At 39.1% G+C, this 26974-nt stretch overlaps 1 protein-coding gene across 9 annotated transcripts in view; it reads right to left on the reverse strand.

The window, feature by feature from the left end:
- The window catches only part of Pdzd8 (PDZ domain containing 8), a 111288-nt gene extending 84314 nt beyond the window's left edge, over positions 1–26974 (reverse strand). For 3 of the 9 annotated variants that reach the window (XM_076205060.1, XM_076205054.1, XM_076205061.1), the window contains exons 1-12: positions 26532–26651; positions 16901–17047; positions 15271–15556; positions 14665–14778; positions 13489–13681; positions 12805–12890; positions 11155–11379; positions 10797–10970; positions 10481–10681; positions 3940–4588; positions 3182–3561; positions 689–1146 (exon numbers count right to left, since the gene is read on the reverse strand). In XM_076205060.1, coding sequence (XP_076061175.1) covers positions 689–1146; positions 3182–3561; positions 3940–4588; positions 10481–10681; positions 10797–10970; positions 11155–11379; positions 12805–12890; positions 13489–13681; positions 14665–14778; positions 15271–15501 — 2711 coding nt within the window. In that variant the 5' untranslated portion in view covers positions 15502–15556; positions 16901–17047; positions 26532–26651. Of the gene's footprint in view, positions 1–688; positions 1147–3181; positions 3562–3939; positions 4589–10480; positions 10682–10796; positions 10971–11154; positions 11380–12804; positions 12891–13488; positions 13682–14664; positions 14779–15270; positions 15557–16900; positions 17048–17394; positions 17498–26425; positions 26652–26951 lie in introns of those variants that run through there. The other 6 variants (XM_076205055.1, XM_076205056.1, XM_076205059.1 and 3 more) reach the window with 6 other exon arrangements.

Here is a 26974-nt window from a genome sequence, read left to right on the forward strand (position 1 = left end):
AGATACAAGAAAAATTCAGAGAATACAAAAGGTAGCAACCAGGAAGATCCCTGGTCTAAACAACATGTTACATCAAGAAATTTTAAAGAAACTGGGGTTACCCACATTGGAGGAACAAAGAGAGGTAACATGATAATATTTAAACTGAAACCAGGTTTGGAGAAAGTGAAAAGAAAAGAATTTCTAGTACAAAAAGAAAGATCAAGAAGAGACCATAGTATAAAACTGAAAAATCATACCTTATTGAAGGAGGCCAAGAAATGTAATTTTCCACAAACAGGTGTAGACTTATAGAATAAGGTAGATGAAAATATAACCCTAGCCAACATCATAAAAGAATTCAAAGCTAGGTTTGACATGTTGAAGAAAAGATATGGGATCTCATGAGCATTGCTCCAATCCCATACACTACAATTAGTAGGTAAATATATTATTGACACTTTTTAAGCATAATGGAAACACATGCTGACTCATTATGTGCAACATTTCATAGAGATAGATTGAAAAATAACATTGCAGGTTGTTGCAATTTGGCAAACTTTAAACATTCATACCTTGAAACTTGCTTTTTAGCATGTTTCCTCCTTCATATTCTAGGCATCTCATATAATAACTATTGTCATCATCAATCTTTGAAAAAAAGATATATATACATATTTCTCATTAACATCAATTCATTCTACAGTACCTGTCCACAGGCTGATAAGTGATGGCCAATGTGATGTCTCCATAGCAAAATGCTGGAGTGAAACCTTTGTGTTGTTGGAGAGTACTGGAGGCCATTTCAGGGCACTTGGGGTCCGGTGGGGTGAGAGGAAAGACTTTGACCACATATCCTCTGGTATTGCTAGTTGTCTCTGGGATGATGCATGTAAGAGGAATGTTGATGTAGCCTACAAGTGTGTCTTCAGGATATAAACTGTCTTTACTTGATGGTTTGCACTTGGGATTTCCTTTATTACTGTTATCATATCCAGGATCTTTCCCCATCTCGGTACTCTTTCCCTTGCTATCTTTGATGATCTCTGGGGCATCAACGTCTTTGGAATCTTGCACTGAAGACCCGCTTCTACTCCAAAGTCCAATATGTAAAAACTTGTTTCCTTCTTCCACCTCAAATTCAAAATCACTCTGTAAAACAGGGTCCTGGGGGAGCAAAAGATGATAAATATTAAGATATAATTGTACCTCTGTTTTCAATTATGTTTAATATAACTTTTATTTGTATATTCAACTCGTTGCTATACACCAGGGTGTTCTAACTTTTCAAAGGTTCTATTTTTGTGTAATTTTGCTTGTCCCCTTGTCTTTATTCATTAAAGTGAACAGTGTGTGAAATCAAAGACACAGCACATCCACAGCAAGGCTGCTTCACTCAATCAGTGGACCCCTCACTTTCATGCAAGCCAAAATCATAAGCAATTTCAAAACTAGGTGTGGTTATCAAAGAAAAAGAGACAGGATCCCATAAGTATAGCTCCTTTCCTGTATATTACAGTGAAGTAAATAAAACTAGGTAAATACACCAAAGAAAATACAGAACATGAAATAATTCAGTATCACTGCGCTGTGAGCCATTATTCCAACTCTCGTGGGCAGGGAGTTGGATGGGTGTGTAAGGTCACAGCATTACCCTATACATTGGTCATGATGAGCTCTGAGCTCTCACTTGGGAGGGTAATAGCTGTTGATCATGAGTCCAAGACATGATCCAAGACCATGGTGAATCACAATACAAACAGGAATACAACATTTCTTCTCTGATTGATCTATGGGGTGACCCAGGGACGGATGCCAAATATTTTTGGGTCACAGGTCTCCCACAAAAGAGACCCAAGACTGATTATATGATGACAGAAACTAAAGAAAAATGAGTGTTGAGAAACGTGTTGAAAAAATATGGGGTTACAATTCAATAGGTGTGTCTGAGTGAATATATTTATGTTCAATTGCATGCATTTTATAGGTGATGCACAAAAGAAAAATAAACCACATATTCTAACATCCTTTTTCATCATTAACTAAGTACAGTAAAAGCTCTTTTATCCGTTATTCTCGTATCCGGCTCCTTCTTATAACCGGCATATTATTCACGAGGAAATAACAATTTTGTATAAAAATTCGAAAAAATTAAATTTAAAATTCCCACGCCACTCCCGCTGCCACCAGAGATAGCGCACATCTTTCCCGCCATCTCCCACAAATCCTGCTGCTCCATCAGGCCCAGTGCCCACTGTAATAAGACGCCTGATGTTAAGCGTGCGACTGTCTATTAGCAACTCTCTCAACACACAAACACATACCGACAGCAAACAAAGGAGAGCACTTCCAGGATGGAGGTCGACAATGACGAAGCCATCACCCCCACACTAACTAACGACGAAATCATTCAGGCAGTGATTGAGGAGAAGTATGGTAAGGAAACAGAGGCTGATAGTGAAGAGGAAGATGACCCAGAGCCAAGAGTAACGTGGAAGGATGCAGCTAAAGGATTGGCAACATTTATCAAGTTTGCTGAACAGTGCACCTACATGGGGACTCACGACATGATGTCTCTTCACTGTCTTCAAAATGAATTTTTAATGCAGAGAGACAAACATTCTAAACAAAGAGACATATGGGATTTCATGAAAATAAATAAAGATAAATAAATATGAATATACTGGTAAATAAATAAACAACAAAAGTGAAGCCATTGAATGAATTATATTTAAGTACTCTATGAATAAAGGCAATAAATGTATTTTTTTAATATTCCTTCTCGTAACCGGGATTTCCCCTTTCCGGCACGTCTTTGGTCCCACTGGTGCCGGTTAAAAGAGCTTATACTGTATTGCCTTGTGTTTCACTAAGTGGAAAATTTGCAGTTCCATTGTGACTGGTGGCAGTCCTTGGTCCCTCCCACAGGTCTGTACTGTTTATTGTGGTGTATTAGTGTGCAATTTTCTATGTTGCCAGCTGAAAATGGTAGCAGATATAAGAAATACAGTTGAAGTTGACAGAGAGAAATCTTGGGCCCAGTCCAAAGACTGAGTGTTAGCTCCTCAGGGCTGCACCTCCTGACAGAGATGAGGGAGCTGAGAGGTTTTGAAAATGGGTAACTCCACTGTTATCTTGCAAGACTACCACATATCCATCATTGGTCTCTTATAACTAGATGTAACAGAGTAAATGAACATACACTTGATGACATGACAATCTGGGATTGAAGCATCTTGAGAGCATTTCTATTTCTTATGGACAGCTTCTTTGTTACATTTCTGGTCTCTGCCCGAGGGAGCAGAAGTGTATCTGCCGTTGGTGTGCTGGCTTTACTGCTTTGGTTGGATGATGTCTGATGAGATTTCTCTTGAGCAAATTTGTCCACTTGTCGAGCAAAGCCGGTACTCGATACCATTCCAAGTGGTGTTTTCTCTTGCACTCCTGGAGATTTACTTGGTAGGGAGAGATTTAAATTTGCTTCCGTGTTAGAAGCATTCAAGTCCAACACCCTCCGCTTAAGTTCAGGACTATTGTTGTGACTAGAATCAGGAGTAGACTTTGTGCTGGTGCTTACTTCCCCTGAAAAAACAGAGATGGAATATTGATCTCTCATCCAATCCAATTCTAAATAACTAAAGCTTGAAAATAAGTATGCAAAGTACCTTATAGTAAAAGGCACTACAGAATGTTGCTGATGTTGTAAAAAAGCAGAACAAAAATGTCTATATCTTACATAATATAGCATAAGCAACATCAAACAATTCAGGCCAAAGGTTTGACAGTCACCTGAAAGTGTGCATGTGAGATGCAGTTTTAGAGAAGAGGAAACAAGAGGCCTAGGCCTGAGGAAGTGAAACCAAGCAGAAGCAGCAACAAAGATGAAACTTCAGCGTTATAGATAAGAGAAAGTAAAACTAAGGCAAAAGAAGCAGCAAAGGATAGTTTGGTGTAATTTACCGTCACGTGCGGAGCTAAGTCTGTTCCTATTGGCCCTGTGCAGGATGGGGGAGCCAGGCAAGGACCGGTGCTTGGAGGGGCGGCCAGTGTTCAGGCCACCCACTAGGCCGGCAAGCAGGGCCGAAGGACTGACAGCTCTTGGGGGGGGATTAGTATAGGCAACATCCTCATCACCAGTGGTCACCACAATACCACTGCTACCACTACCACCACTTCCACCACCACCACCACCACTACTACCACCACCACCACTACAAAAACTACTACCAACACCACTTCCAGTTAAAATGTTACCGTCAGAAGCACTGTTTCCATCACAACCACCAGCACTATTATCCAAAACATTACTACTCCAACCATGTCTACCACTACCTCCTCCAACTCCACTACTGCTAAAACTACTTGCTCCACTTCCTGTAGAGGAGGCTCCTCCACCCTCTTCTGCTCCTCCATTGCAACCACCTCCACCACTACTGGTACTAATGAAACCACCACAATGAAGAGAGGGCCTGGCCACTCCACTACGACTACTATAGGTGCCACATGATGACAAAGCTGTTGGCGCACACGTGTTGTCACTTCTACCTTGACTGTCGTCATTGGTGGCACTTGCAGTGTCTGGACCCCCAAGTTTGCTGTCTGCAGCCATCTGTCAAAGAAAAAAAATCAAAGAAGAGAAATTTTAGTCTGAACAACCACATTAAAGTAAGATCTGGAAAAAGCATTTCTGTTCAAGCTTTAGCATGTGCCTCTCTTGACAAAACTTACACATTGCTTAAACTTTTGCTCAAACTTGGATGTTTCTGGCACTTTCATTCCTATCATTCCTTCTTATCTCCTTCATTAAGTTCTTAAAAGGGTATTTTCCTTTTTGCTCCCTCTAGATTTTGAAGAAATCTCGTTACTGTCCTCAAGACTTTTGAACTGACTTTACATAAACAAATCACTGTGTCCCTACCAGTCAACTTTCTCTTTTCCTTTTTGCTAGACATGTGCCTTCATAAACCTTGTCTCAGGAAGGTTGATTACTCCTTGCAGTTCAAAAAGTGGCTTGAATTATAAAAAACATGTCATAATGAAGGCTGATAAAACTTTCATGCATGTGGGCAATTAAACAAACAAGTGGTAGGAAAAAAAAAAAAAAAATAGCCAGCAGAAAAAAAAATCTATCCCAAGATATCGGTGATGTATACATTCATGTTAGAGAGCTAAGGACACAATATATTCTAGAATGCACCTGATACTGAGCAGAAATCTGAAATTTACCAACTTACATACATATACCAAAGGCTCTTTCCTCCTAACAAGGGAAGTAGCCAAAAAACAAAGGCATAAAATCCACTCCCACCCATTCCATCCCCACATATTCCACTCCCATTCACCTCACTCCCTCCCTCCCAAATTTACCAACTTAGAGAGGAAAATAAAAAAGAAGAATGAGGATGTCAATCACTCCATTGCCCCAGGTAGCTCTTGCAGGATACCCGCAGCGACTCGGGAACCAGCAACAGCATTCAGCCTGGGTTAAATGTCACTCAAAATAGAAGCACTGTACTGTTATCTGGACAGGGCAGGAGCAGGGCAGTGTAGGATGTGTTCAATGTTGTTTGCATGGTGACTGCACCAGAGGCAATATGAATACTCGTACATGGCCAGACCAATTCAGTGTTCATACTCCTTAGTGCTGGGTGGTGGCCTAAAAATAGCCATATCAATGTTTTTCATGATTGCCAAGGGAGGGGTTTCTCAGTAAGGCTAAAGTTTAGGGGAGGATGGTGTTGCACTGAGTTTGGAGATCTATCTTGAAGTGCTTACTTTGTGACTTGGGTGTACATGTGTTTTTATATGGAAGTGTTATGGGGCACTGGTGGATGGTTGTTGTACATATCTGCATAAAAACATAATAATGAAGGACACTGCAAGAGACCATAAGGCCTACACAAGGCTTCCATGTCCATTGCCACCTCTCATTCCCATCCATAAAGTTGTCTAACCTTTTCTTAAAACAACCAATAGTTTCAGTACTCACTACATGGTTACTAAGTGTATTCCACTCATTGAGCACTCTGTTGGTAAACCAGTTCTTGCCTATTTCCTTCTTAAATCTAAGTATGATGCTAGGGTTATTTCTTTTCCATCTAGGTGGCCATGCCTTGTGATATGGTGGAAGAGATGGGTAGGATCAAGGGCTCATGTGTAAAATTGTGTGTATAGTTTTCATTTGCTGTTCAAAGGGATGAACCTTAGATATTGTATGCAGATGGTCCACAGCACCATTGCTCTGTATGGGTGGCCTAGCTCTGGGAACCATTTTTTGTGGCCCTTCACTGACAACCTTTCTAGCATGGGTAGCCCACTCACACTTGCAGGGGAAAGCAGGGACCAAAGCTCTTCTAGCCTCTCTCATCAGGTCATAGGGACAAGACCCCCCACCATGACAAAGTGGTTCCCATTAGGGAAATATCCTTAATCAACACTTCTGGATAGTGATGAGGGTTAGCAAACTGCATTTATATGGTACAAGGTGATTTGTCCCATTCTCTCTCACTGTAGCAGTATCTCCATGGGTAGGCATAGGTCCATAAATCACCCCGTCTGGGGTATTGGCTGCTTGTTATTGTGGCAAAGTAGCATGCAGTCGATACTTTAGGGTCTATATGGGGCGCCCCTACGGACCAGAGCCACACATCATTTTGTCTATGATAGAAGAAATTCTGTTCATAGAGAAATGATGACACTTTTATACTACGACTGTCCCTCCGTTATGCTGTCCCCCAACCCCTTGTTGCTGTCCTGTACCATTTCTCTGAGTATTCTCTTTCTGATTGGGGGAATTCCCTGTGGTGGGGGAAAAGAATACTGCCACCAAGTTTCCCACTTGGATCGTAAGAGGCGAGAAGAAAGGGACGGGGAGAGGGACTAGGCATCCTTCTCCCTGTAGCCCCAAGGGGCAATTTCCTAAAATGAAAAGGAAAGGCATAAGGGGTGCTGGAGGGCCTCGGGCCAGCACCCTAAGGTTTGGGTCTTTTAATGTGCGTGGATGTGGTACAGATGAGAGTAAAAGGGAAGAGATAGGTAGTATGTTTGTGAGAAGAAAGTTGGATGTGTTGGCTTTGAGTGAAACTAAGTTGAAAGGGAAGGGTGAGTGTATGTTTGGGAGTGTAAGTGGGAGGTTATCAGAAGTGAAGAGAGGGCGAGGGAGGGAAGGGGTGGCTATTCTAGTAAGTGAGGAGATTGGTAAAGGGGTAGTGGAGTGGAAGGAGGTTTCCTCAAGGATAATGTGGATGAAGGTGAAACTGGGAAAGGAGATGTGGGTCTTTGTAAGTGCATATGGGCCGGGCAGTGAGAAGAGCATGGAAGAAAGGGAGGCCTTTTGGATAGATTTAAATGAGTGCATAGAGGGTTTAGGAAGAAATGTCAATGTAATAGTACTGGGAGACCTTAATGCTAGAGTGGGAAATGGTCCAATCGATGGAGTGGTTGGGAAGTGTGGAGTTCCAGGAAAGAATCGTAGTGGAGAGTTGATGGTGGAAATGTGTCTAGAAAGAGAGTTGATGATAGCAAATACAGTGTTTCGGAAGAAAGTCAAGCATAAGTACACATGGGAGAGGGTGGTGGAGGGAAGGGTGGTAGATAGAGCGCTAATGGATTATGTAGTGGTAAATAGGATTATGATAGGAAGAGTTAAGGATGTACATGTGCTAAGGGGAGAGGGTGGGGGAATATCAGATCATTTTTTGGTGGAAGGTAAGCTGAGAGTGGAGGATAGATGGAGAAGGAGGAAAGGGACAAAAGGTAGGGAGGTTCTTAGAGTGAACTCCTTGAATGAAAAGGAAAAGGAGAAGGAGTACGAAAAGAAGCTGAAGGAGGAGTGGGAGGGAGTAAAGGATAGAGCAGAGATGGGTGTGGAGGAGGAATGGGGATGGTTCAAGGAGGGAGTCTTAAAGTGTGCAAGGATGGTGTGTGGAACAAGAAGGACAGGGGGAAATAGAAGAAAAGGTAGTGAATGGTGGGATGAGGAAACAAAGAAGGTTGTAGAAGAGAAGAAGCGAGCATTCACAGATTGGTTACAAAAGAGGACAGGGGAGTCATATGAGACGTACAAAGAAAAGAAAAGAGAAGTAAAGCAAAAGGTAAAGGAGGCAAAGAGGAGAGCAGATGTGAAATGGGGTAGGAGTACGACAGAAAATTTTGAAAGTAATAAAAAGATGTTTTGGAAAGAAATTAAGAGAGGAAGAGGAGGCGAATCAAGTAGGGAAGAAAAGGTAAAAGGTACAGATGGAGAGTTGATAATGGAAGAGATGGCAGTGAGGGGAAGATGGGCAGAATATTTTAGGGAGTTGCTGAATGTGAAGGAGGATAGGGAAGGAAAGATAGCTGCAGTGGGAAATACGAAGAAAATGAGAGTGATGAGTGAGGAGAATGGAGGAGAAATAAGGAAGGATGAGGTGAAGGCAGTTGTAAAGATGATGAAAGCAGGTAAGGCACCTGGTCTGGATGGATGTCATGCAGAATGTCTGAAAAAGGGAGGTTCAGTGATGGTGGACTGGTTGGTGAGGTTATTTAATGTTTGCTGGAGAGAGGGTAGAGTACCGGAGGACTGGAGTAGTGCCTGTATAGTTCCTCTTTACAAGGGAAAAGGGGACAAGTGTGAATGTAGTAATTTCAGAGGGATTAGCCTGTTGAGTGTAGTAGGGAAGGCTTATGGGAGAATCTTAATTGAGAGGATTAGGAGAGGAACAGAAGGAGTAATTGGTGAGGAACAGTGTGGATTTAGGACGGGTAGAGGTTGTGTAGATCAGATCTTTGTGGTAAGACAGATATGTGAGAAAGCTATAGGAAAGGGGAAGGATGTTTTTTGGGCTTTTATGGATCTGGAAAAGGCTTATGATAGGGTAGACAGAAAGGCACTGTGGGAGGTTATGCAGATTTATGGGATAGGAGGAAAGCTTTTGGGAGCTGTCAAGAGTTTTTATGTGAGTAGTAGAGCATGTGTTAGGATTAGAAATGGAGAGAGTGAGTGGTTTGAAGTAAAGGTGGGACTTCGTCAAGGATGCGTTATGTCGCCCTGGCTGTTCAACTTATACATGGATGGGGTGGTGCGAGAGGTGAATGCTAGGGTAGTGAGTCAGGGATTGGAGATGGTTAAAGAAAATGGAGAAAAGTGGGAGGTGAGCCAGCTGTTGTTTGCGGACGACACTGCGCTTGTGGCAGGGTCAGAGAAGGGATTGAGGAAGCTGGTGGCAGAGTTTGGGAGAGTATGTGATAGAAGAAAGCTAAAGATAAATGTGGGTAAAAGTAAGGTGATGAGATGTACAAGGGGTGAAAGTGGCAGTAGACTGGAAGTGAACATTAAGGGAGAGCGACTGGAGGAAGTGGATAGTTTTAGATACTTGGGTGCAAGTGTAGCAGGAAAAGGTGGAGTGAAGGTGGAGGTAGAATGTAGATTGAGAGAAGCGAGTAAATGCCTTGGTGGTTTAAAGAGTGTAATGAGAAATAGACATTTGGGAATGGATGCGAAGAGGAGACTGTATGAAGGAGTGATTGTGCCAACAGCACTGTATGGGGCAGAAACGTGGAACATAAGAGAAGAAGAGAGAAGGAGTTTGAATGTGTTTGAGATGAGGTGTCTGAGAAGTATGGTGGGGGTTACTAGGCTGGATAGAGTGAGAAATGAGGAGGTGAGGAGGAGAGCAGGGGTGGAAAAGGATTTGGGAGATAGGGTTGATGAAAGAATATTAGGATGGTTTGGACACATGGAAAGAATGAGTGAAGAAAGACTAGTAAGAGAGGTATGGAGGGCAGATGTGGAGGGAGTGAACATGAGGGGACGTCCTAGGATGAGGTGGATGGATGGGGTGAAGGGGGCTTTGGGGAAGAGGGGAATGTCTGTTGAGGAAGGAAGGGAGAGGACGGAAGACAGAGGTGAGTGGAGAATGGTTGTATATGGATGATGTTGTGACTGCATGAGGAGGAATGGGCGGGAGGGTGGGGGGTGGGGTAGTATGTGTGAGTAAATTTTGACGCAGCCCGAAGGGATTTCTCCCCGTCCTCGCCTTATATGCAAAGGGGGACGGAGAGGGGGGGTCGCCGATTAAATGAAGCGGCCTTGCTGTGGATGTACTGTGTCTTGCGACACTGCTTCTGACCCAGGGCGGTGGGCAGGGTGCAGGGATGACCCGTCATCCAGGAGGTGCTCAGATGAGAGGAAGGGTGGGAGGGGTGTGGAGTGTATTTAGGGATGAAATGGGTGGGAGTGTTTTTATGCCTTTCCCTTTTTGGCTACCTCCCTTGGAAGGGGGAAAAAGCCTTGGTATATGTATGTATGTATATATATATATATATATATATATATATATATATATATATATATATATATATATATATATATATATATATATATATGTATGTATATATAAATAAAACAAAAAAGACTATGCTAAAATATTAATACTCAGCAGAACATTATCTCATGTGGTACTGAATATCAACTGAAGCAGTGATGCTACACACATGTACGACAATTACAAACAAGACAAACCTTTCTGTGTTCATGATAGATACACCTCTTAATTCTTAATTTTATATCTGCTACAACATTTGCTGAGTTACTTGCAGCAGAGAACAGCTTGGCTGCTTGAGGACCTGATATCAAAGGTTGTTGATTAATGGTAAGAATTATATCATTCTTCTTAAGTCCTGCTAAATGGGCAGGGGATCCTGGGTAGACGACTTCAATTGCCTGAGAAAGAAGTGTAATATCAAATTAATAAATACTCCTGGGAAACAAAAATATGCATCATGTCACAGATGTATTGATACTCCAAAATCAACCTACGATATCAAGTAGGACATACCAGCATGTGATCATCTGAATTTCGGAACAGAATACCAACAGGAGTACCTGAAGGTCTCCTTAATGTTAAGTCTTGGGTTGTCCATATACTTCCTGACTGATCTTCCACAATGCTCACAAGTGGAATTTCAGTAACAACAACACTTGTATATAATTCTGTGCCTAAAAGGTTACTCTGTATACAATAAAGAATATTATATTATTATAATGAGGACTTACAATTCATCACTCATGAGACATACCCTTCCACAATTCCATGGGGAATAACTAATAAAGAAGCTTTCTATGTTACATAGTATATTATCATGAGTATGAATAATACAAAATTCAGTTTAAAACAGAATATAATAAAAGCCTACCTGTAACCTAGTAAATTTTACCACACTGATTTCCAGTTTTCCTGGGGGAACAACTCCTCCTTCTTCTTCATGGAATGTTATTCTCTTTATAAGTGGAGCAGCTCGGAGTTTGTAGTAGGGTAATGTGTGTTTGCGCTTAAGAATGCTGCGAAGTTGTGTTGCAATGAAGGATGTTAGACGTGGAATGTGTAGACCTTGGATCTTTGATGAAATGTCAAACGTCACCTATTTAAAAGCAAGATGATAATAAATAATTACTTACATTGTATGTACATTCATTTTTGAGTGTATAAAGATAAAATGGAAACAAACAGGTGAAAAATGGGAGTGGGATAGGGGGATTGGATGCATGACTTGGCTGACTACCTCCCTTATAAGGGGGTAGATGCCCCCTTGGTATATAGATTGAGAAGAGATAGCATGTTTTCAGTACATGTCCTATGGCTGGCAGGGATCACTCCTCGCTGGATACAAACTATATGGAGGAACAGTGAGTTCCAAAACTATACACAATTTTAAGAATAAACTGGATGCGGAGAGATACAAAATCGGGTCACTACGAGCATAGCTCTCATCCCGTAAAATACAACAACTACGTAAATACACATATGCACCACTACAGTGTCCTACTGAAGTAGGAAGCCTCACTGAATAGCTGACACTGCCCAGGGATTGAACTCAGGACCTCCCACTTGCTGGGTAGGTGTGCTTAAGGATTGCATCATGGTTACCTCCAGTGACCACTCGCACATGGTTTATTTTCTTTTAACATTTCTTTCATTTTACACAAAATCAAAACATTGGCTAAAATTTTCTGAAGCAGCCACCCCCACTAATTTTAGTTATGAGCCACTACTGGATGGGGGTAGAGAAGGAAGGTGTCTGTTTCAAGGAGAAAGTGACAAAATGTGCAATGGTGTGAATAAATCTCCAACTCTTTTTCTGTGTTTACCTCACCATCTTCCCAATCACCTGTCTTCCATACATCACTGTTTCTATGTCACCGTCTCACAGTGGTAAGGAGATAACATAAGAACATAAGAATGAAGGAGACTGCAAGAGACCATGAGGCTTACACTAGGCAGTTCCATATCTATTCATGTCTATTACCACCTGTCATCCCCATCCATAAATTTGTCTTCAGCACTCACTACATGGTTACTAAGTCTGTTCCATTCATTGATCACCCTATTAATAAACCAATTCTTGCCCATTTCCTTCTTAAATATAAATTTGTCCAGTTTAAATCCATTACTGTGAGTCCTGTCCTGTTGTCTTAATATGATGACCTTATCTGCATCACCCTTATTAAAGCCTTTGATCCACTTAAACACCTCTATTAGATCACCAAAACACCTCTATTAGATCACCATAAACACCTCTTTTAGATCACCAGTTGCTGGTTGTCAGCTCAAAATGTGTGAAAAAGTGTAAGAAATATTGTTGATAGAGAGAGGTCTTGGGTCTAGTCCACAGATCAAGTACCAGCCCCTCAGGGCCTCACCTCTTGATGGAGGTGATGGGGTTCAAGGGTTTTGAAAAATGGGCAACTTCACTGTCAGTTATGCAGGACCACCACTTGCAAGAACCCAGCATTGGTTCCCTTCTTGACTATACTTATATAACATGATACTGTGTGCATCAACTCACCACTGGTTCTTGATAGAATGAGAAGCTCCAGTGGGTGAATGGGTGCCGTGTAAACTGAAGCCTTCCATAGCCTGATAAGTGGGCAACTGTTTGAGAGAAACAAATAAGCTTATGAAAACTATTGCACAGACGACATTTTTTATTATAATTATTCAATCTGAAGCTCATATAAATCATTAATTATCTTAAGAAATTACTCTGAGAAGTATGGTAGGGGTTACAAAGTTGGATAGAGTGAGAAATGAGGAGAGCAGGGATGGAAAAGGATATAGCATGTTAGGTTTATGAAAGAATATTGGGATGGTGTGGAGGGGGGGGAATGGTTATGTGTGAATGATATTTTGACATAGCCTGAGGGGATTTCTCCCCGTCTTCTATTTTTCTGCATGAAGGGAAGGAGAGGTGGGTCGCTGATTAACTGGAACAGCCTTCCTGTGGATGTGCTATGTCTTGCTACATTGCCTCTAACCCATGGCAGTGTGCAGGGTACAGGAATGACCTGTCATCCATGAGGAGCTAAGTTGAGAGAGGGGAAAGGGTGGTGGATGGGAATGGAATGGGCAGGAGTGGGTATATGCCTTCTGAGTTTGGCTACCTTCCTGATAAGGGGAAAAAAAGCCCCTGGTATATAGATAGACAGAAGAAATTACTGAACTATTGAGAAGAGTTGATATTATACTCAACCTTTGATTGTGATTTTGCCACTTTTCTTGAAACGTGAAGTTGCATCCACCACCAACTGGAAATTTCCATTGTATTCTAGTTCAACACATAGGTCCAATTCCTCTAACTGTGAAGCCTCAGCATTCAAGTCCACATGCTTTGGGGTTAATGCTTTAATGATTGGAAACTCTGTGCCGAGGTCTAGATGATGTATCTTGAAATAGAAAATATATATATATGTATATATATGTATGTATATATATATATATATATATATATATATATATATATATATATATATATATATATATATATATATATATATATATATATATATCCATTAAAGAGAAATGTAGTAGCACTAACATACGAGGTTAAAACAGTGATGAAAGTTTGTAGACATCATGGCTATAAACATGGTAGTAGGTTTAAAAACCTTAGTTGTAATTTGTGCCTCAAGAATGGTAATTTACAAAAAGTGTGTAAAGAGAAAAAAACAATTCCTCCTAGGTTTAGTGGAAAGACAACCAAATATAAAGCTTCACCTAGTAAGGGCAAGATCAAGAGAGCCATTATGGTTCTGGATGATTGCGATGAGGTTAATGATGATGGATTGTTAACTGTGGAAGAACATGTTGGTACTCTTCATCATAATGAAGTTTATTTCAGATTGAATAAGGGATTAGTCTGTCTGAAGTGGACAGTGGTGCTGCTGTGTCAAGGACTTCCATGCCTTTCATGATTATGTAAATGGACAATAGATTGCCTCTTACTCTTCTTTATTCCAGGGTTGGTAGTTCCAGTTTAGACAATCTTTGTTCATATGTCAATTTTTGGTGCCATCTTTATTGTTGGTATTTGGATTCTTTCTTATTTCTTTATATTCTTTTTTGTGATGGGTGTCCATAGTGTCACAGCATACTCCAATCCTGGTCTTATCAGTAACTATATATATATTTTTTTACCATTACTTCATCCAAGTAATTAAAAGCCACCTTTATTGATCTTAGTCAATTGTAAGTTTCTCCAACTATTTTGTTTATATGCTCGTCTGGTGACATGTCTTTGTTAATAATTACTCCTACATATTATGTGTAAGGTTTCAAACCATTTTAATTGTCTCATGGATTCGAGATGGCATGAAATTTACATTTTCTTTTCTATTATTCCTGATAAAAGTACATCCTGAAAGAATACCTGCATGGTCTTGATGATCTTGGACAGTGCCTTTTGCTCTTGAAGCATCGTACTAAACTCCTGTGTCAACATTCCAGTCAACCAGTGGAGTATGCCAGCATCATATCTGTTTTCCTATATACATTTGGAATAAAAGAAAAACTTCATTTAGAAATGCTGAGAGTTAAAAATTCATTTAAGACGTCAGGATGAAATCAACAGTACATCATACATAAAGCAAGATCTAGTGCTGGCAAGAACATCTGTAAGAAGCATCACAAAGAGGTTAATTATCATACTGGTTACAGATATTATGATACCAATAAAACAAGAAGTTCCAAAATACAGATAAGTTCTAGCAAAGTGGATGAAAGAGTATACCAAGCTGTACCACAGTTCATTACCAGATCTCCTTTTGATTCAGTACAATTACATAAAAAAAAATTGGTAAAGATCTTCATATAACAAAATGCTCCACCACAGCCATACAGGAAATCTGTGTTGTTTTTTATTACTCTCATCACACTTTGATCTCACTTTTCTTTTACTTTCATTATTTCCATTCTTATATCTGGGGAAAGAAACAGAAGAACATTTAATTATCTTATGGGACACAAAACTACTTGCCTGAAAGAAAAACTGCAGCAGCAAGTTCAGAGCTAGACAAGTCTCCCTCCGCTTGTAACCACCTTCTTGCTTGAGAACCTTAGCCAATTCCTCAGGCAGATGAGTTTCTTGCACCACTGGCTTGAAGTCTGGTTTAGATGGGTGGACTGAGTACCACCACCAGATGAACCCTACTACGCTCAGTGCCCCAGCGATGTAGGCCAGGCCCCCCCATAGCAGTAGCCCCAACATCACGGTCACTCACACCAGCAGACCCTAACCACTCCCAATAAGGTCCTACACATGTCTGTAATGTATGAAATCAGCATGTATTAGTATAAACATGAATAAAATTAGCCATCTAAACAAAGCTATTTCAATATCATCAATGTAGCAATGAATATGTTCTTATCTAGAAATATTTCTATTTGAATGTGGGTGTGATATGTATGTAAAACATATCATTGACCAATCATTTCAAGAACTTTTCAACAGATTTTATAACTGTGACATCCATGACTGTATAAGCAGTCACTGGATAGATTTTCAGTAACAATTACTTAGAGCCACATAAAACTAATTCTGTATTACCTGTTTTAGTATACAAGAAGGGAGCTATACTTATGAGGTCTCTTAATCTTTTCATACCTCATTCTAAAATCATATATGGTTCCAGCCTATGCTATATCTTCCCCTACATTAATCTAGGAATTTATTAATCTGTACATGAAATTGTATTTTTTCACATCTTTCAGACAAATGTAATTTGTGATCATGGCCTCTTGATACTCTCCTCTCCTAGATTAAAAGGTCTTCTTTGTTGCTACTGTCTGCCCCCCTTCAATGCCCTGAACACCAAAATCAGTTTCCCTTTTTCTTTTTGTTTCTTTAATGTAGGCAGGGCTGGTGCTTCCATACTCTTCTTGAACAATTTACTTGCAATGTTGGGAACCATTTTGGTTGTTGCATTTTGTAATCTCTTCATCTTGCTTATATCTTTCAATTTGTGCGAGAACCATAGAATGATTTCATACCAGTACTCTGATCTTGGGCAGATTAGGCGTTTGGGGTATTGACAGCAATAATTTTATGATGTTTGTACACTAAACACCTTACTTCTACTATCCTCTCGTTCTGCTACCCACCTTAAATCTCTGCATTACTTCACCTCTATGATCCCATCCCTTCAGTGTGATATTGTCTCCAAGGATAGAAATGCTGTTTATTGCCAACATTAAAGGTGATGAAATATTCACAATGAATGTGAATAAGACAAGAAATAATGGTCTCAAACTGTCAGGAACTACATTCAATTTGGAACTGGGTAGAAACAACCTTTCCAACTGTTTAGTAAATGAATTGAACAGACTTCTTGCAGAGGCAGTGCAATGTAGTACAGTTTGAAGTCTTAAAATTCAGTTAGATAAGCACCTAAGTAATATGCTGTAATGCCTGAGGAATGAAAGAACAAGATGACACTGAAACAAACTGAAAGACAGGGTGATTGTGGAATTGGAATTAGATTATCAAACACAATCCCAACCTATGGTATGCAACAAGATGCCAACACTCACAGTATACTACTCAAACATCTATCACAATCTAACCCCTCCCCACCCACCCCTGCTATAAAAGCACCTTGGAGCCAGACCTGTTAAAGAAATTGGTGATATGTTCAAGTGCTCTGATCAGTGGACATCAGTGGGGTACCCCATGGGTTGTGGTTCCTTCAGCTGTGTAACTTGGCCATTGCAAGAAGATACATTCTGCAGCTTGTTTCCTAAGGGCTGCAGGCTTCCTGCAAGAAAGAATTGGGTCAATGGTCTGATTGATCAAGCTATATGTATTCCACAATCCCTTTTTACAGACCAACAAATATGCACAGAAATATTGTCAGACATGTCAGACATTTTACCTATAAAAAAAAAAAAAAAAAAAATTACAAAAATTGGGAATAAAAATAAAATTAAAAAGATTTTTGTGGCAACACATATCTATATGTAACAGTGGACATCACTACAATCAATATGTATAGTAAGTCCTCATTATACGGTACATATGCGTTCCTGAAAACCTTACCGTAAATTGAAATTACCGTATACCGAACCCATTATAACATGTAATAATAGGATATGGCAGACGTACCTTCTCCCTGCTCTTTCCTCTTCAAAATATCTAGCGGATACCGTATCTGTGAATTTTTCTTACCGCAAATAGAATCGAGTGTAGTAATTACCAAATACCATAACTGTGAATTTACCAGATAAAGAATTACCGTATTAGGACTCACTGTATATATATATATATACACACACATACGAGATTATGAGATGACATTCCTCTATGACTCTACTTGCTGCCTATGAACATTGTGCAATAGTAACTGCTTCTTTGAATTACACATGTCCGACAACAAAAATGATAACAAATATTCAAATTTCAATTCACAATAGATATCAATTCTGTCACACTAATGCAAAATATATGAAAGAAACTTTGACAGGTAAGAAAAATAACAGAATATTGGACACAGTTCTTCTCCTAAAGAAACTATTGAACAAAGCAACAATTTAGTTCTTATTGGAGATTGTAATTGCAATGAGGTTAACTGGGAAGAATGGGAAGCATGAGGTAAAGTAGATTCATGGGAAAATACCCTGTTAAGTATAGCAATGGAGAACACAATGACCCAATGGGTAAAGGAATTCACCTGGTTAAGTGGAGATGACATACCCACAAGTAGATCTGTTAATAACCAAAGAACCAGACATCATCAACTCCTAGAATTACCTTTGTTCCATAGCAGAAAGTGACCATGTAACAATTAAATTTCTGCTAGAGGATGAGGAAATAGAGCCTAGGAATGAACCACTTGCTAGAGGATGAGGCATTTGTATCCTAGGAATGAACCACACAGTCAAGGAAGACAATTTTGGGAATAGAGATTACTTGGGGTTGAAGAAATTCTTTGATGAAGCAAACTGAGAGAAATTTATGAATACCACAGGAATAAGGAGAAATGTGAATTTTTTCTTGACATTTACAATTGGGAAGCGAACAAACAAGTGCCAAAGATTAGTGGAAGGAAGCAGAAACAGGATTTAACAAAAAAATGTGAGATTGTAAAAAAGGCCAGGTGTGTGGCTTGGGGAAAAGGGTGGCAAAGAAGAAGCAATAAAACAAAAGAAGGTTACAAACAAGCTAGAAATAACTACACAAATATTTGCAAAGAGGAAGAAAGTAATGTTGAAAGAGGTGTAATAGATAAATACAATGACGAACTGATACTGATATACAGGTTTACAAATTATAAATTGAGACACAGGAAAGTAATCACCAAGTCAACAGTGGGTGGTGAGGTCTTTGAAGAAGCCTCAGCTCTGGCAGAAATAATGAAAGTTTCCAATCTTCATAAAAAAGAGTAATTTTTTTAGGAAAGGGAGGGGAGCAAAAACTCAGGTTTAGAAGATGGAAATGTGTGAGGGAAGTGTTCAATCTTTAGGGATCATTGGATGTGACAAAAGCTTCAGGACCAGACAGGATCTCAAACTGGATATTTAAAGAATGTAGAGAACAACTAGTGGATATGATTCACAGCCTTGTTATATGTTTGTTGAAAGAGGCATAGTGCCACTTAATTGGAAAAGGGCAAGTGTGGTACCAAGTCACAAAGGTGGAAGTAATGAGACACTACTAAATTATAGGCTGGTATCACTGACCAACACAATAGTCAAACTATGCGAAAGGATTGTGAAAGATCAATGGACTACATATTTTGAAGAGATGAACATTCTGACACAGTCAGTCAGTTGGGCTTCAGAACTGGGAGCTTGTGTGTGTCCAACTTTTTAAGGAATAGACATTTGGGAATGGATGCTAAGAGGAGACTGTATGAAGGAGTGATTGTGCCAACAGCACTGTATGGGGCAGAAACATGGAACATAAGAGAAGAAGAGAGAAGGAGTTTGAATGTGTTTGAGATGAGGTGTCTGAGAAGTATGATGGGGGTTACTAGGCTATATAGAGTGAGAAATGAGGAGGTGAGGAGGAGAACAGGGGTGGAAAGGGAGTTGGGAGATAGGGTTGATGAAAGAATTTTAGGATGGTTTGGACACATGGAAAGAATGAGTGAAGAAAGACTAGTAAAAGAAGTATGGAAGGCAGATGTGGAGGGAGTGAACATGAGGGGACGTCCTAGGATGAGGTGGATGGATGGGGTGAAGGGGGCTTTGGGGAAGAGGGGAATGTCTGTTGAGGAAGAATGGGAGAGGACAGAAGACAGGGATGAATGGAGAATGGTTGTATATGGATGATGTTGTGATTGCATGAGGTGGAATGGGCGGGGGGGATGGGGGGTGAGGTAGTATGGGGGACACCTATTAAATGAAGCAGCCTTGCAGTGGATATGCTGTGTCTTGCACCACTCCTTCTGACCCAGGGCAATGGGCAAGATGCAGGGATGACCTGTCATCCAGGAGGAGCCAAGAAAAGAGGGAGGGAGGGTGAATAGGAGTGAAGAGGGTGGGGATGAAATGGGTGGGAGTGGAATTATTCTTTTTGACTTTGGCTACCTCCCTTGTGATATGGTTTAACGTCACAAACTCCTCCCTTCGGAAGGCTAGAACAGTGCCCCTTACAGAGGAATTTGTAGCGTGGAATTTAATGAACCATGCCCTTGGTTCAACTTTGCTGGTGGCAAGATTTGAACAGCCATCCCCCCAACCTTCGCTGTAAGTAACAACACCCTAACTTGCTCAGCCAGCAAGCTTTCTCCCTTGTAGGGGGGAAAAGCCCTTGGTATTTTATGTATAACCTGACAGTCGACTTATGTGGAAATTGGAGCACATTGAAGGACTAAGAAACAAACTGCTATGTCAGCATGTTTGCAGATTACACAAAAAGTTATGAGAACAGTGAAAAACAATGAATGTAAGCAAGTGTAAAAAAGATTTAGACACTATATTTATATGGAGCCAATGGGAAATGAAGATTAATACCAGAAAATGCAGATTGACCAGTTAAGCAAATTCACACCAAGGAAGTCAAGATTTTGCCAGCATTTGTTTGTTGGTTTGACTGTTAGCAACTTTACTCAAAAAATTATGAATAGAATTGGATGAAGTTTTGTGGAATTGCAAGTCTTATGCCAAGGAACAAGTTATTAGATTTTGAACATGATCTGGATATGGAAGTGGATCCAGGATACTTTTTTATATTTGCAATCCTGGTGTTTATAGACTGCATACAAAATGGCCTCTGCTATAATATCTATTATGGGCAAAGTTATTTTTTTCAATTTTGTGATCCTGGCAATGGTGGAGGTATGCATTCTCTGAGTGCCATCTAGTTTAATAATCTATTATGTATTTGAAATACCTTTTAAATTTGGTTTTCCAAAATAAGACAAATAATTAAGGATATATTTTAATTCTGTTATTTTTTATTTGTTTTACACTGATTGATTCTGTATTTCAAGAGTCCTTTGTGTGACAATGATGATAGAGCTGACAAAAGTATTTAATATGTATTCAATATTGATCTGATTAGTAGTAAGAATTTAAAAAAAGACATAAATAAAAAATATTACTAATGACTGATTACCTATATTTAAACTTTCTAATTTTGCAAATAACTCTAAATATATATAATAAAACAAGTCCATTATCAATTCTTAACCTGTTTAATTCTAGCTTCTAACTCCTTATTTCTTCTCTCTTCTGTCTTTGGCATTCACCCACTCCTTATAATTGGTAGCTTTTCACTCTCATAAGCATATTCAAATGACATTCTCCTGAATGATTTCTAAGTTTACTTTTTATTTGATTCATTAGGCTAAAACCTCATTCAGTCTGCACTTGATAGAAGGAAGGTTCTTCCAATATCCATCAACTATGTCAAGTCACAGAACTTTTCATTCTGAAGAGCAAATACCACCATTTGTGTAAAATCTTATATAATTTTGGATTTATTTTTTTCTTGCACAGAAATTTTGAAATTATTAAATTGACTAATTATTTCTGTAGTATTAGCCAGAAAATCAAGATATTTAAGATCAAGGCCTTTAACATGTTCTCTACCAGAAGAGAAATCACAATGTGAAATAGGAGATCCCAAACACTGACCATTCTTATCCTTCATCCTCAGGGAATCTGTCCTCTAAATGGACAAATAAACAATTGATAAAAGTAAAAAAAGGCATATTATCTACTCCTTCAGTCTCTTCTTGTAAAGTAAACCATTAACTCTGTCACTCCAGCAAGCATCACATTCCAAATACCAATTCCTGATTTTGTTGATCTTCCCTCTACCACAGTGATGACAGTCTAGTGGTGTCAGGTTACTCATGTGCAAGATTTTGCACTGGGAAGCTATATCTTCAAAAACATTACTTAAAATAAGAAGAGCTACCTTGAATGTCATGTTAGTTAATTTATTGTGACAATAATTAACCCTGGGATCATTTGATCTGTCTTTTCCAAAATATGTGATCAATCCCTCATAGTTTCTTAATATTGTCTGTAATGGAAAATGTTTGCATAGCCACTGCATTTTACTGAGGGGTCTGAATGGCAATTGCTTAATTCTCAGATGCCGCACCGATTTCTTTAAATCCATGTCTTTCCACCGCAGAATGAGAAGAGTGTATACACTCTTCTCATTAATGTATGAATATCTCTGATGAGATTAACTTCCTTTCAAGTATCAGAGATCCCTAGATCCTCACAGAGCCACACAGATGATAAAAAGTGTGGAGGTTAAATGTTTGTTGTGAGACGTGACATAATAGTTGGAAGAGGCAAATCTGAATTAATACAAGGCTGAAGCAATCCATCTGAAATTTAGTTCTAAAGGGCAGAATAAAAGACCTCAGGGTGACATATGTCCCCCACCCAAAACAAGAGCTTGGAATGAAGCTGAATATGAAAAAATGTTATTGGACACAGCTCCTCTCCTAAAGAAAAATATTGAACAAAATAGTGATTCAGTACCCTATCAAATATAGCAATAGAGAACACAATGACCTGGGTAAGAGGAGACGACATTCCCACAAGATTAGATTTGATACTAACCAAAGAGCCTGACATCATCAGCTCCTTGAACTACCTTTGCTCCACAGGAGTAAGTGACCATGTGACAATTAAATTTCTGCTGGAGGATGAGGAAATAAAGTCGAGGAATGAACTGCACAGGCAAGCAAATTGCTTTAGGAAAGCAAATTACTTAGGGTTGAAGAAAGTCTTTAAAGAAGCAAACTGAGAGGAATTCATGAATACCATGGGAATAAGAAGGAAATGGGAAATCTTTCTTGATATTTACAAATGGGGAGTGAATTAATATGTGCCAAAGATTGGTGGAAGGAAGCAAAAACAGGACTGGTTTAATAAAAGACATGAAATTGCAAAATAGGCCAGGGATGTGGCTTTAGGAAAATAGAAGAGAAGAAGCAGTAAAACAAAAGAAGCTTACAAACAAGCTAGAAATGACTACACAAAAATTTGCACGGAGGAAGAAACCAATATTGAAAGAGGTGTAATAGATAAATGCAAAAGATGAACTGAAACTGCTTTACATGTTTACAGATGGTAAATTGAGACACAGGAAAGTAATCACCAAGTTAACAGTAGGTGGTGAGGTCTTTGAAGAGGCCTCAGCTCAGGCAGAAATAATGAATGGAAGTTTCCGATTGGGCTTCATAAAAAAGAGCAATGTTTTTGAGGAAAGGGATGAGTAATTCAGATTTAGAATATATAAATGTAGAGTGAGAGAAGTGTTCAATCTTTTGGGATCATTGGATGTGACAAAAGCTTCAGGACCTGATGGGATCTCACACTGGATACTTAGAGAATGTAGTGAGTAACTAGTGTTCAATATTTAGTCTTGTTATATGTTCATTGAAAGAAAGCATTATGTCTCTTGATTGGAAAAAGGGCAAATGTGGTGCCAATTCACAAAGGTGGATACCACAGCTAGTGTGATTTAGGAAATGATATAGAATTTTGTTATAACCTTGTGTAATGTGGTTCAAAAAGAGAGTTATTGTACATCTAGAAATGAAACTCCAAGCCACATGCAAGAAATACTAAGAGATGGGACCCCAAATAAGATGAGTCTTTTAACCTCATAAGCACTTGAAATAGGTAAACTATAGGCTGGTATTACTAATAAGTACAATAGTGAAATTATGTGAAAGGATTGTGAAAGATCAAGGGACCAAATATCTTGAAAAGATTAACATTCTGACAGACAGTCAGTTTGGCTTCAGATATGGAAGGTCATGTGTTGAACCTTTTAAGCTTTTACTTGAGAGAGACTGATGCATTGCAAGAGAGGGCTGGGTGGACTGTGTGTACCCTGACCTAGAGAAGTATCTTGATAAAATACCTCATAGTCAACTTATGTGGAAATTGGAGCATGCTGGAGGACTGAGGCAAACTACTAGAATAGATGATAGATTTTTTAAGGAAAGATACATGAGGACAGTAGTACAGGATAAGATATCAAGAATGAGAGCAGTAATGAATGGAGTTCTACAAGGTTCAGAGCTTGCACCAATAATGTTTCTTGTCCAAGTCAATAACAGATTGGAAGAAACAAAAAGCTATGTCAACATGTTTGCAGACAATGCAAAAGTCATGAGATGAGTGAATAACAAGGAGGATGGTAAGCTATTGCAAAAAGATCTATACACTATTTCTGCATGGAGCTAAGAATGGGAAATGAAATTCAATGTAAAAAAAATGCAAAGTATTGGAGATGGACAATAGTGGCAAAAGACCATCCTTCAACTATTCCTTGAGAAGTGAGCCCATTACAAAAGTAAAAGAGGAGAAAGATTTGAGAGTCTTGATAAAAGACAACCTGTCACCTGATTGACATATCAGCAGCATTATGGGCAAGATGTGCAGACTACTGTAGAAGATTAAAGTGGTGATCCATCCAAGACAGATAAACCATACAAGGAAAGACTACAAGCACTGGGTCTGCCTACTTTGAATGATGAAAGAGGTGATATGATTACAATATTCAGAGCACTAAAAGGGATAGATTGCAGTGACAGAGGAGATCTCCTGATTAAAGATGGGAGGGCTTTTCGAGGTCATGGAGACAAATTAAGAAAGACCACATATGGCATACATACATGGAATAGCTTACAGGGTTATATAGCCCAAGCTCAAACAATACATGAGTTCAAATCTAAATATGATAATTGGAAATCAAGAGTATAAATTAAGTTGAAACTGTATATGAATATGAGGCTAAGTATGATCAAAACTGGAAAATAGGTGATGGGACCAACAAGTGTTGCTCCTTATCTGTATATTATGCTTAGGTAAATACAATTAGGTAAAACACATACACACATATACTGAATGACATAGAAGCAAGATTAAGAGAATACAAAGGGCACAGCCTAGTAGATAAACCATACGAGGAAAAACTAAAAGCACCAGGTATGCCAACTTTGAAAGATCAAAGAGAAAGAGATGATATGAGTACAGTATTCAGGTCACTAAAGGTAATATATTATAGCCTACTGACAGACAAAATCTCTTGATTAAGAATGAGAGGATTTAAAGAGAGCATGGTAACAAATTAAGGAAGACTACCTGTCTAAAGGATGTGAAGAAATACAGTTTTCCATATAGATACATAAATACTTGGAACAGCCTTGGTGATATAGCCAAACCTGGAACAATACATGAGTTCACATCTAAACATGGTAATTGAAAACCAATGGTATAGACTAAGTTGGAACTATTCATGAATTTGATGCTAGGTATGATAAATTGGAGAGTAGGAAATGAAATTTAACATTGTTAATCCTTTCTTGTTTACTACAATTAGGTAAATACATGAGACACTGGTAAGTGATGAGATAGTTAAGTGATAAGTGGAGGGAAATGTCTTTGAGGATTATGTGGGCAAAAGGAGGAGTTTAAAAATGTCTGAGATGAAGTGTTTTATATACATGGTGGGGTTATGACAATATACTGAGTGAGTAATGAGGAGGTGAGGTAGAGAAAGACCTGGCAGATAGGGCTGATAAAAAGAATACTGGGATATTTTAAGCATATGGAAAGAATGAGTGAAAAAAAACTAACAAAAAAGAGTGCAAGAGGAGGTGGATGTGTGATCTTGACAACAATGGAAATAAGCGTACATGCTTTTTGTGTTATCCTCGGCAATTTGCATTTATTATTCCGAACTATGTGTTCTTGTCATTATTTGCACTTCATGTACATTGATTCATTGCCAAATAAAGTCTATCTATCTATCTATCTATCTTTGGTAGAAAACCAAGAATGGGATGGACGGATGGATGGATGGATGGATGGGGTAAAGGGGGCCTTGAGTGCAAGGGGAATTTCTGTAAGCAGGGAAGAAAGAGGGTAAGAGATAGGTTTGAGTGGAGAGTAGTTGTGAATGAATGAGAAATTGATGTAGTCCAAAGGGATTTCTTCTTGTTTGTTGTGTCCATTTGTAACTGGAAGAGAATCAAGGATCACTGTACAATAAAACCATGGGGTTAAACCAGCTTTGTTTGTTAGGCCCTCCTATGGAAGTGCTGTGACTCACTCCATTGCTTTTGAACTGAGCAGTGGGAAGGAGACAGCATCAACCCCTAATCCATGATGAGTTTATGATGAGAGGGATAACAAATGGGTGTTGGAGGGGTAAAGGGTGGGTAGTTTAAATTTCAGAAACATGCAAGCATGGCTAACATGAAATTTATGCTGTCCAATAGCTTCTAACCTAATCATTCCATAAAAAAAAAATAGATCTATCAAATGCAAAAAAGAAAAAGTGAAAAAAGCATTTTTGTATTGCTGGAACAGAATTGGTGGGTGCATGCTTTTGATGGCCACCATTCCTTATGAAGGGGTGAAAGAGCCTTTGGTATACATATGCATGCATGTATACATGTACATAATCAATAATTATTGATTTCCATATGCAACTTTCACATAACTCACAACTGAATAACATTAATCCTTGACAGAAATCAATGTCACAAGTGAGTTCACAAACATTGAAACCAATCCAAATAACACATTTAAATCCAGCATCCTACACTGTTCGAAAAATAATGTGCAATAGCTTCTCCAGAATTACATAAATATTGATTATAATAGATTCTGCACTAGTGCTGTGCGAAGCTGTCTAGAAGACATACCTACAGTATATATTTTACGTAGCCTGTGTAATAAATTAAGTGTACATTTCACACCTTAGATTCTTATATATAAAATACTGATTTAGGTAACTGCTTGCTGGTTTACCAGTCATAGCTAACTCATCGCTCCCGCCTCTACTCCTTAGCCCACGGCGACCTGTCAAAACAATGCACTAGACTGAATACAGCTGGTACGAAGCAGACGACACCACCAGTGCCGTTCTTCTTCTGTTTCTTCAGTACGTAGACTAAGTGTCTGTTTGAAGGTATATCGAATAATTCAAAACGCGGCATAACGTGAGTCAATATAAGCTTCATGATAAATTTATAAAACTACGTGAGCGCCAAATACGATTTCCTGACAGGTACATCTTTGAAGAAAGTGTACACCTTGTGAACAAAATAAGCGTTAAGAAAAAAAGAAAGAAATTATGATATCACCGCAGCAAAGTAAAAAATATTATCATTATGGCTGGTTGTGGCAGAAAATTCGCCAAAGCATTATACCATGTTTGAGCGGCCTTACCTTACACACCTAAGGCTAGAAAA

Source organism: Oratosquilla oratoria, chromosome 21 (assembly GCF_046742065.1).
Source record: "Oratosquilla oratoria isolate Oo_2021 chromosome 21, ASM4674206v1, whole genome shotgun sequence".
Lineage (NCBI taxonomy): Eukaryota > Metazoa > Arthropoda > Malacostraca > Stomatopoda > Squillidae > Oratosquilla > Oratosquilla oratoria.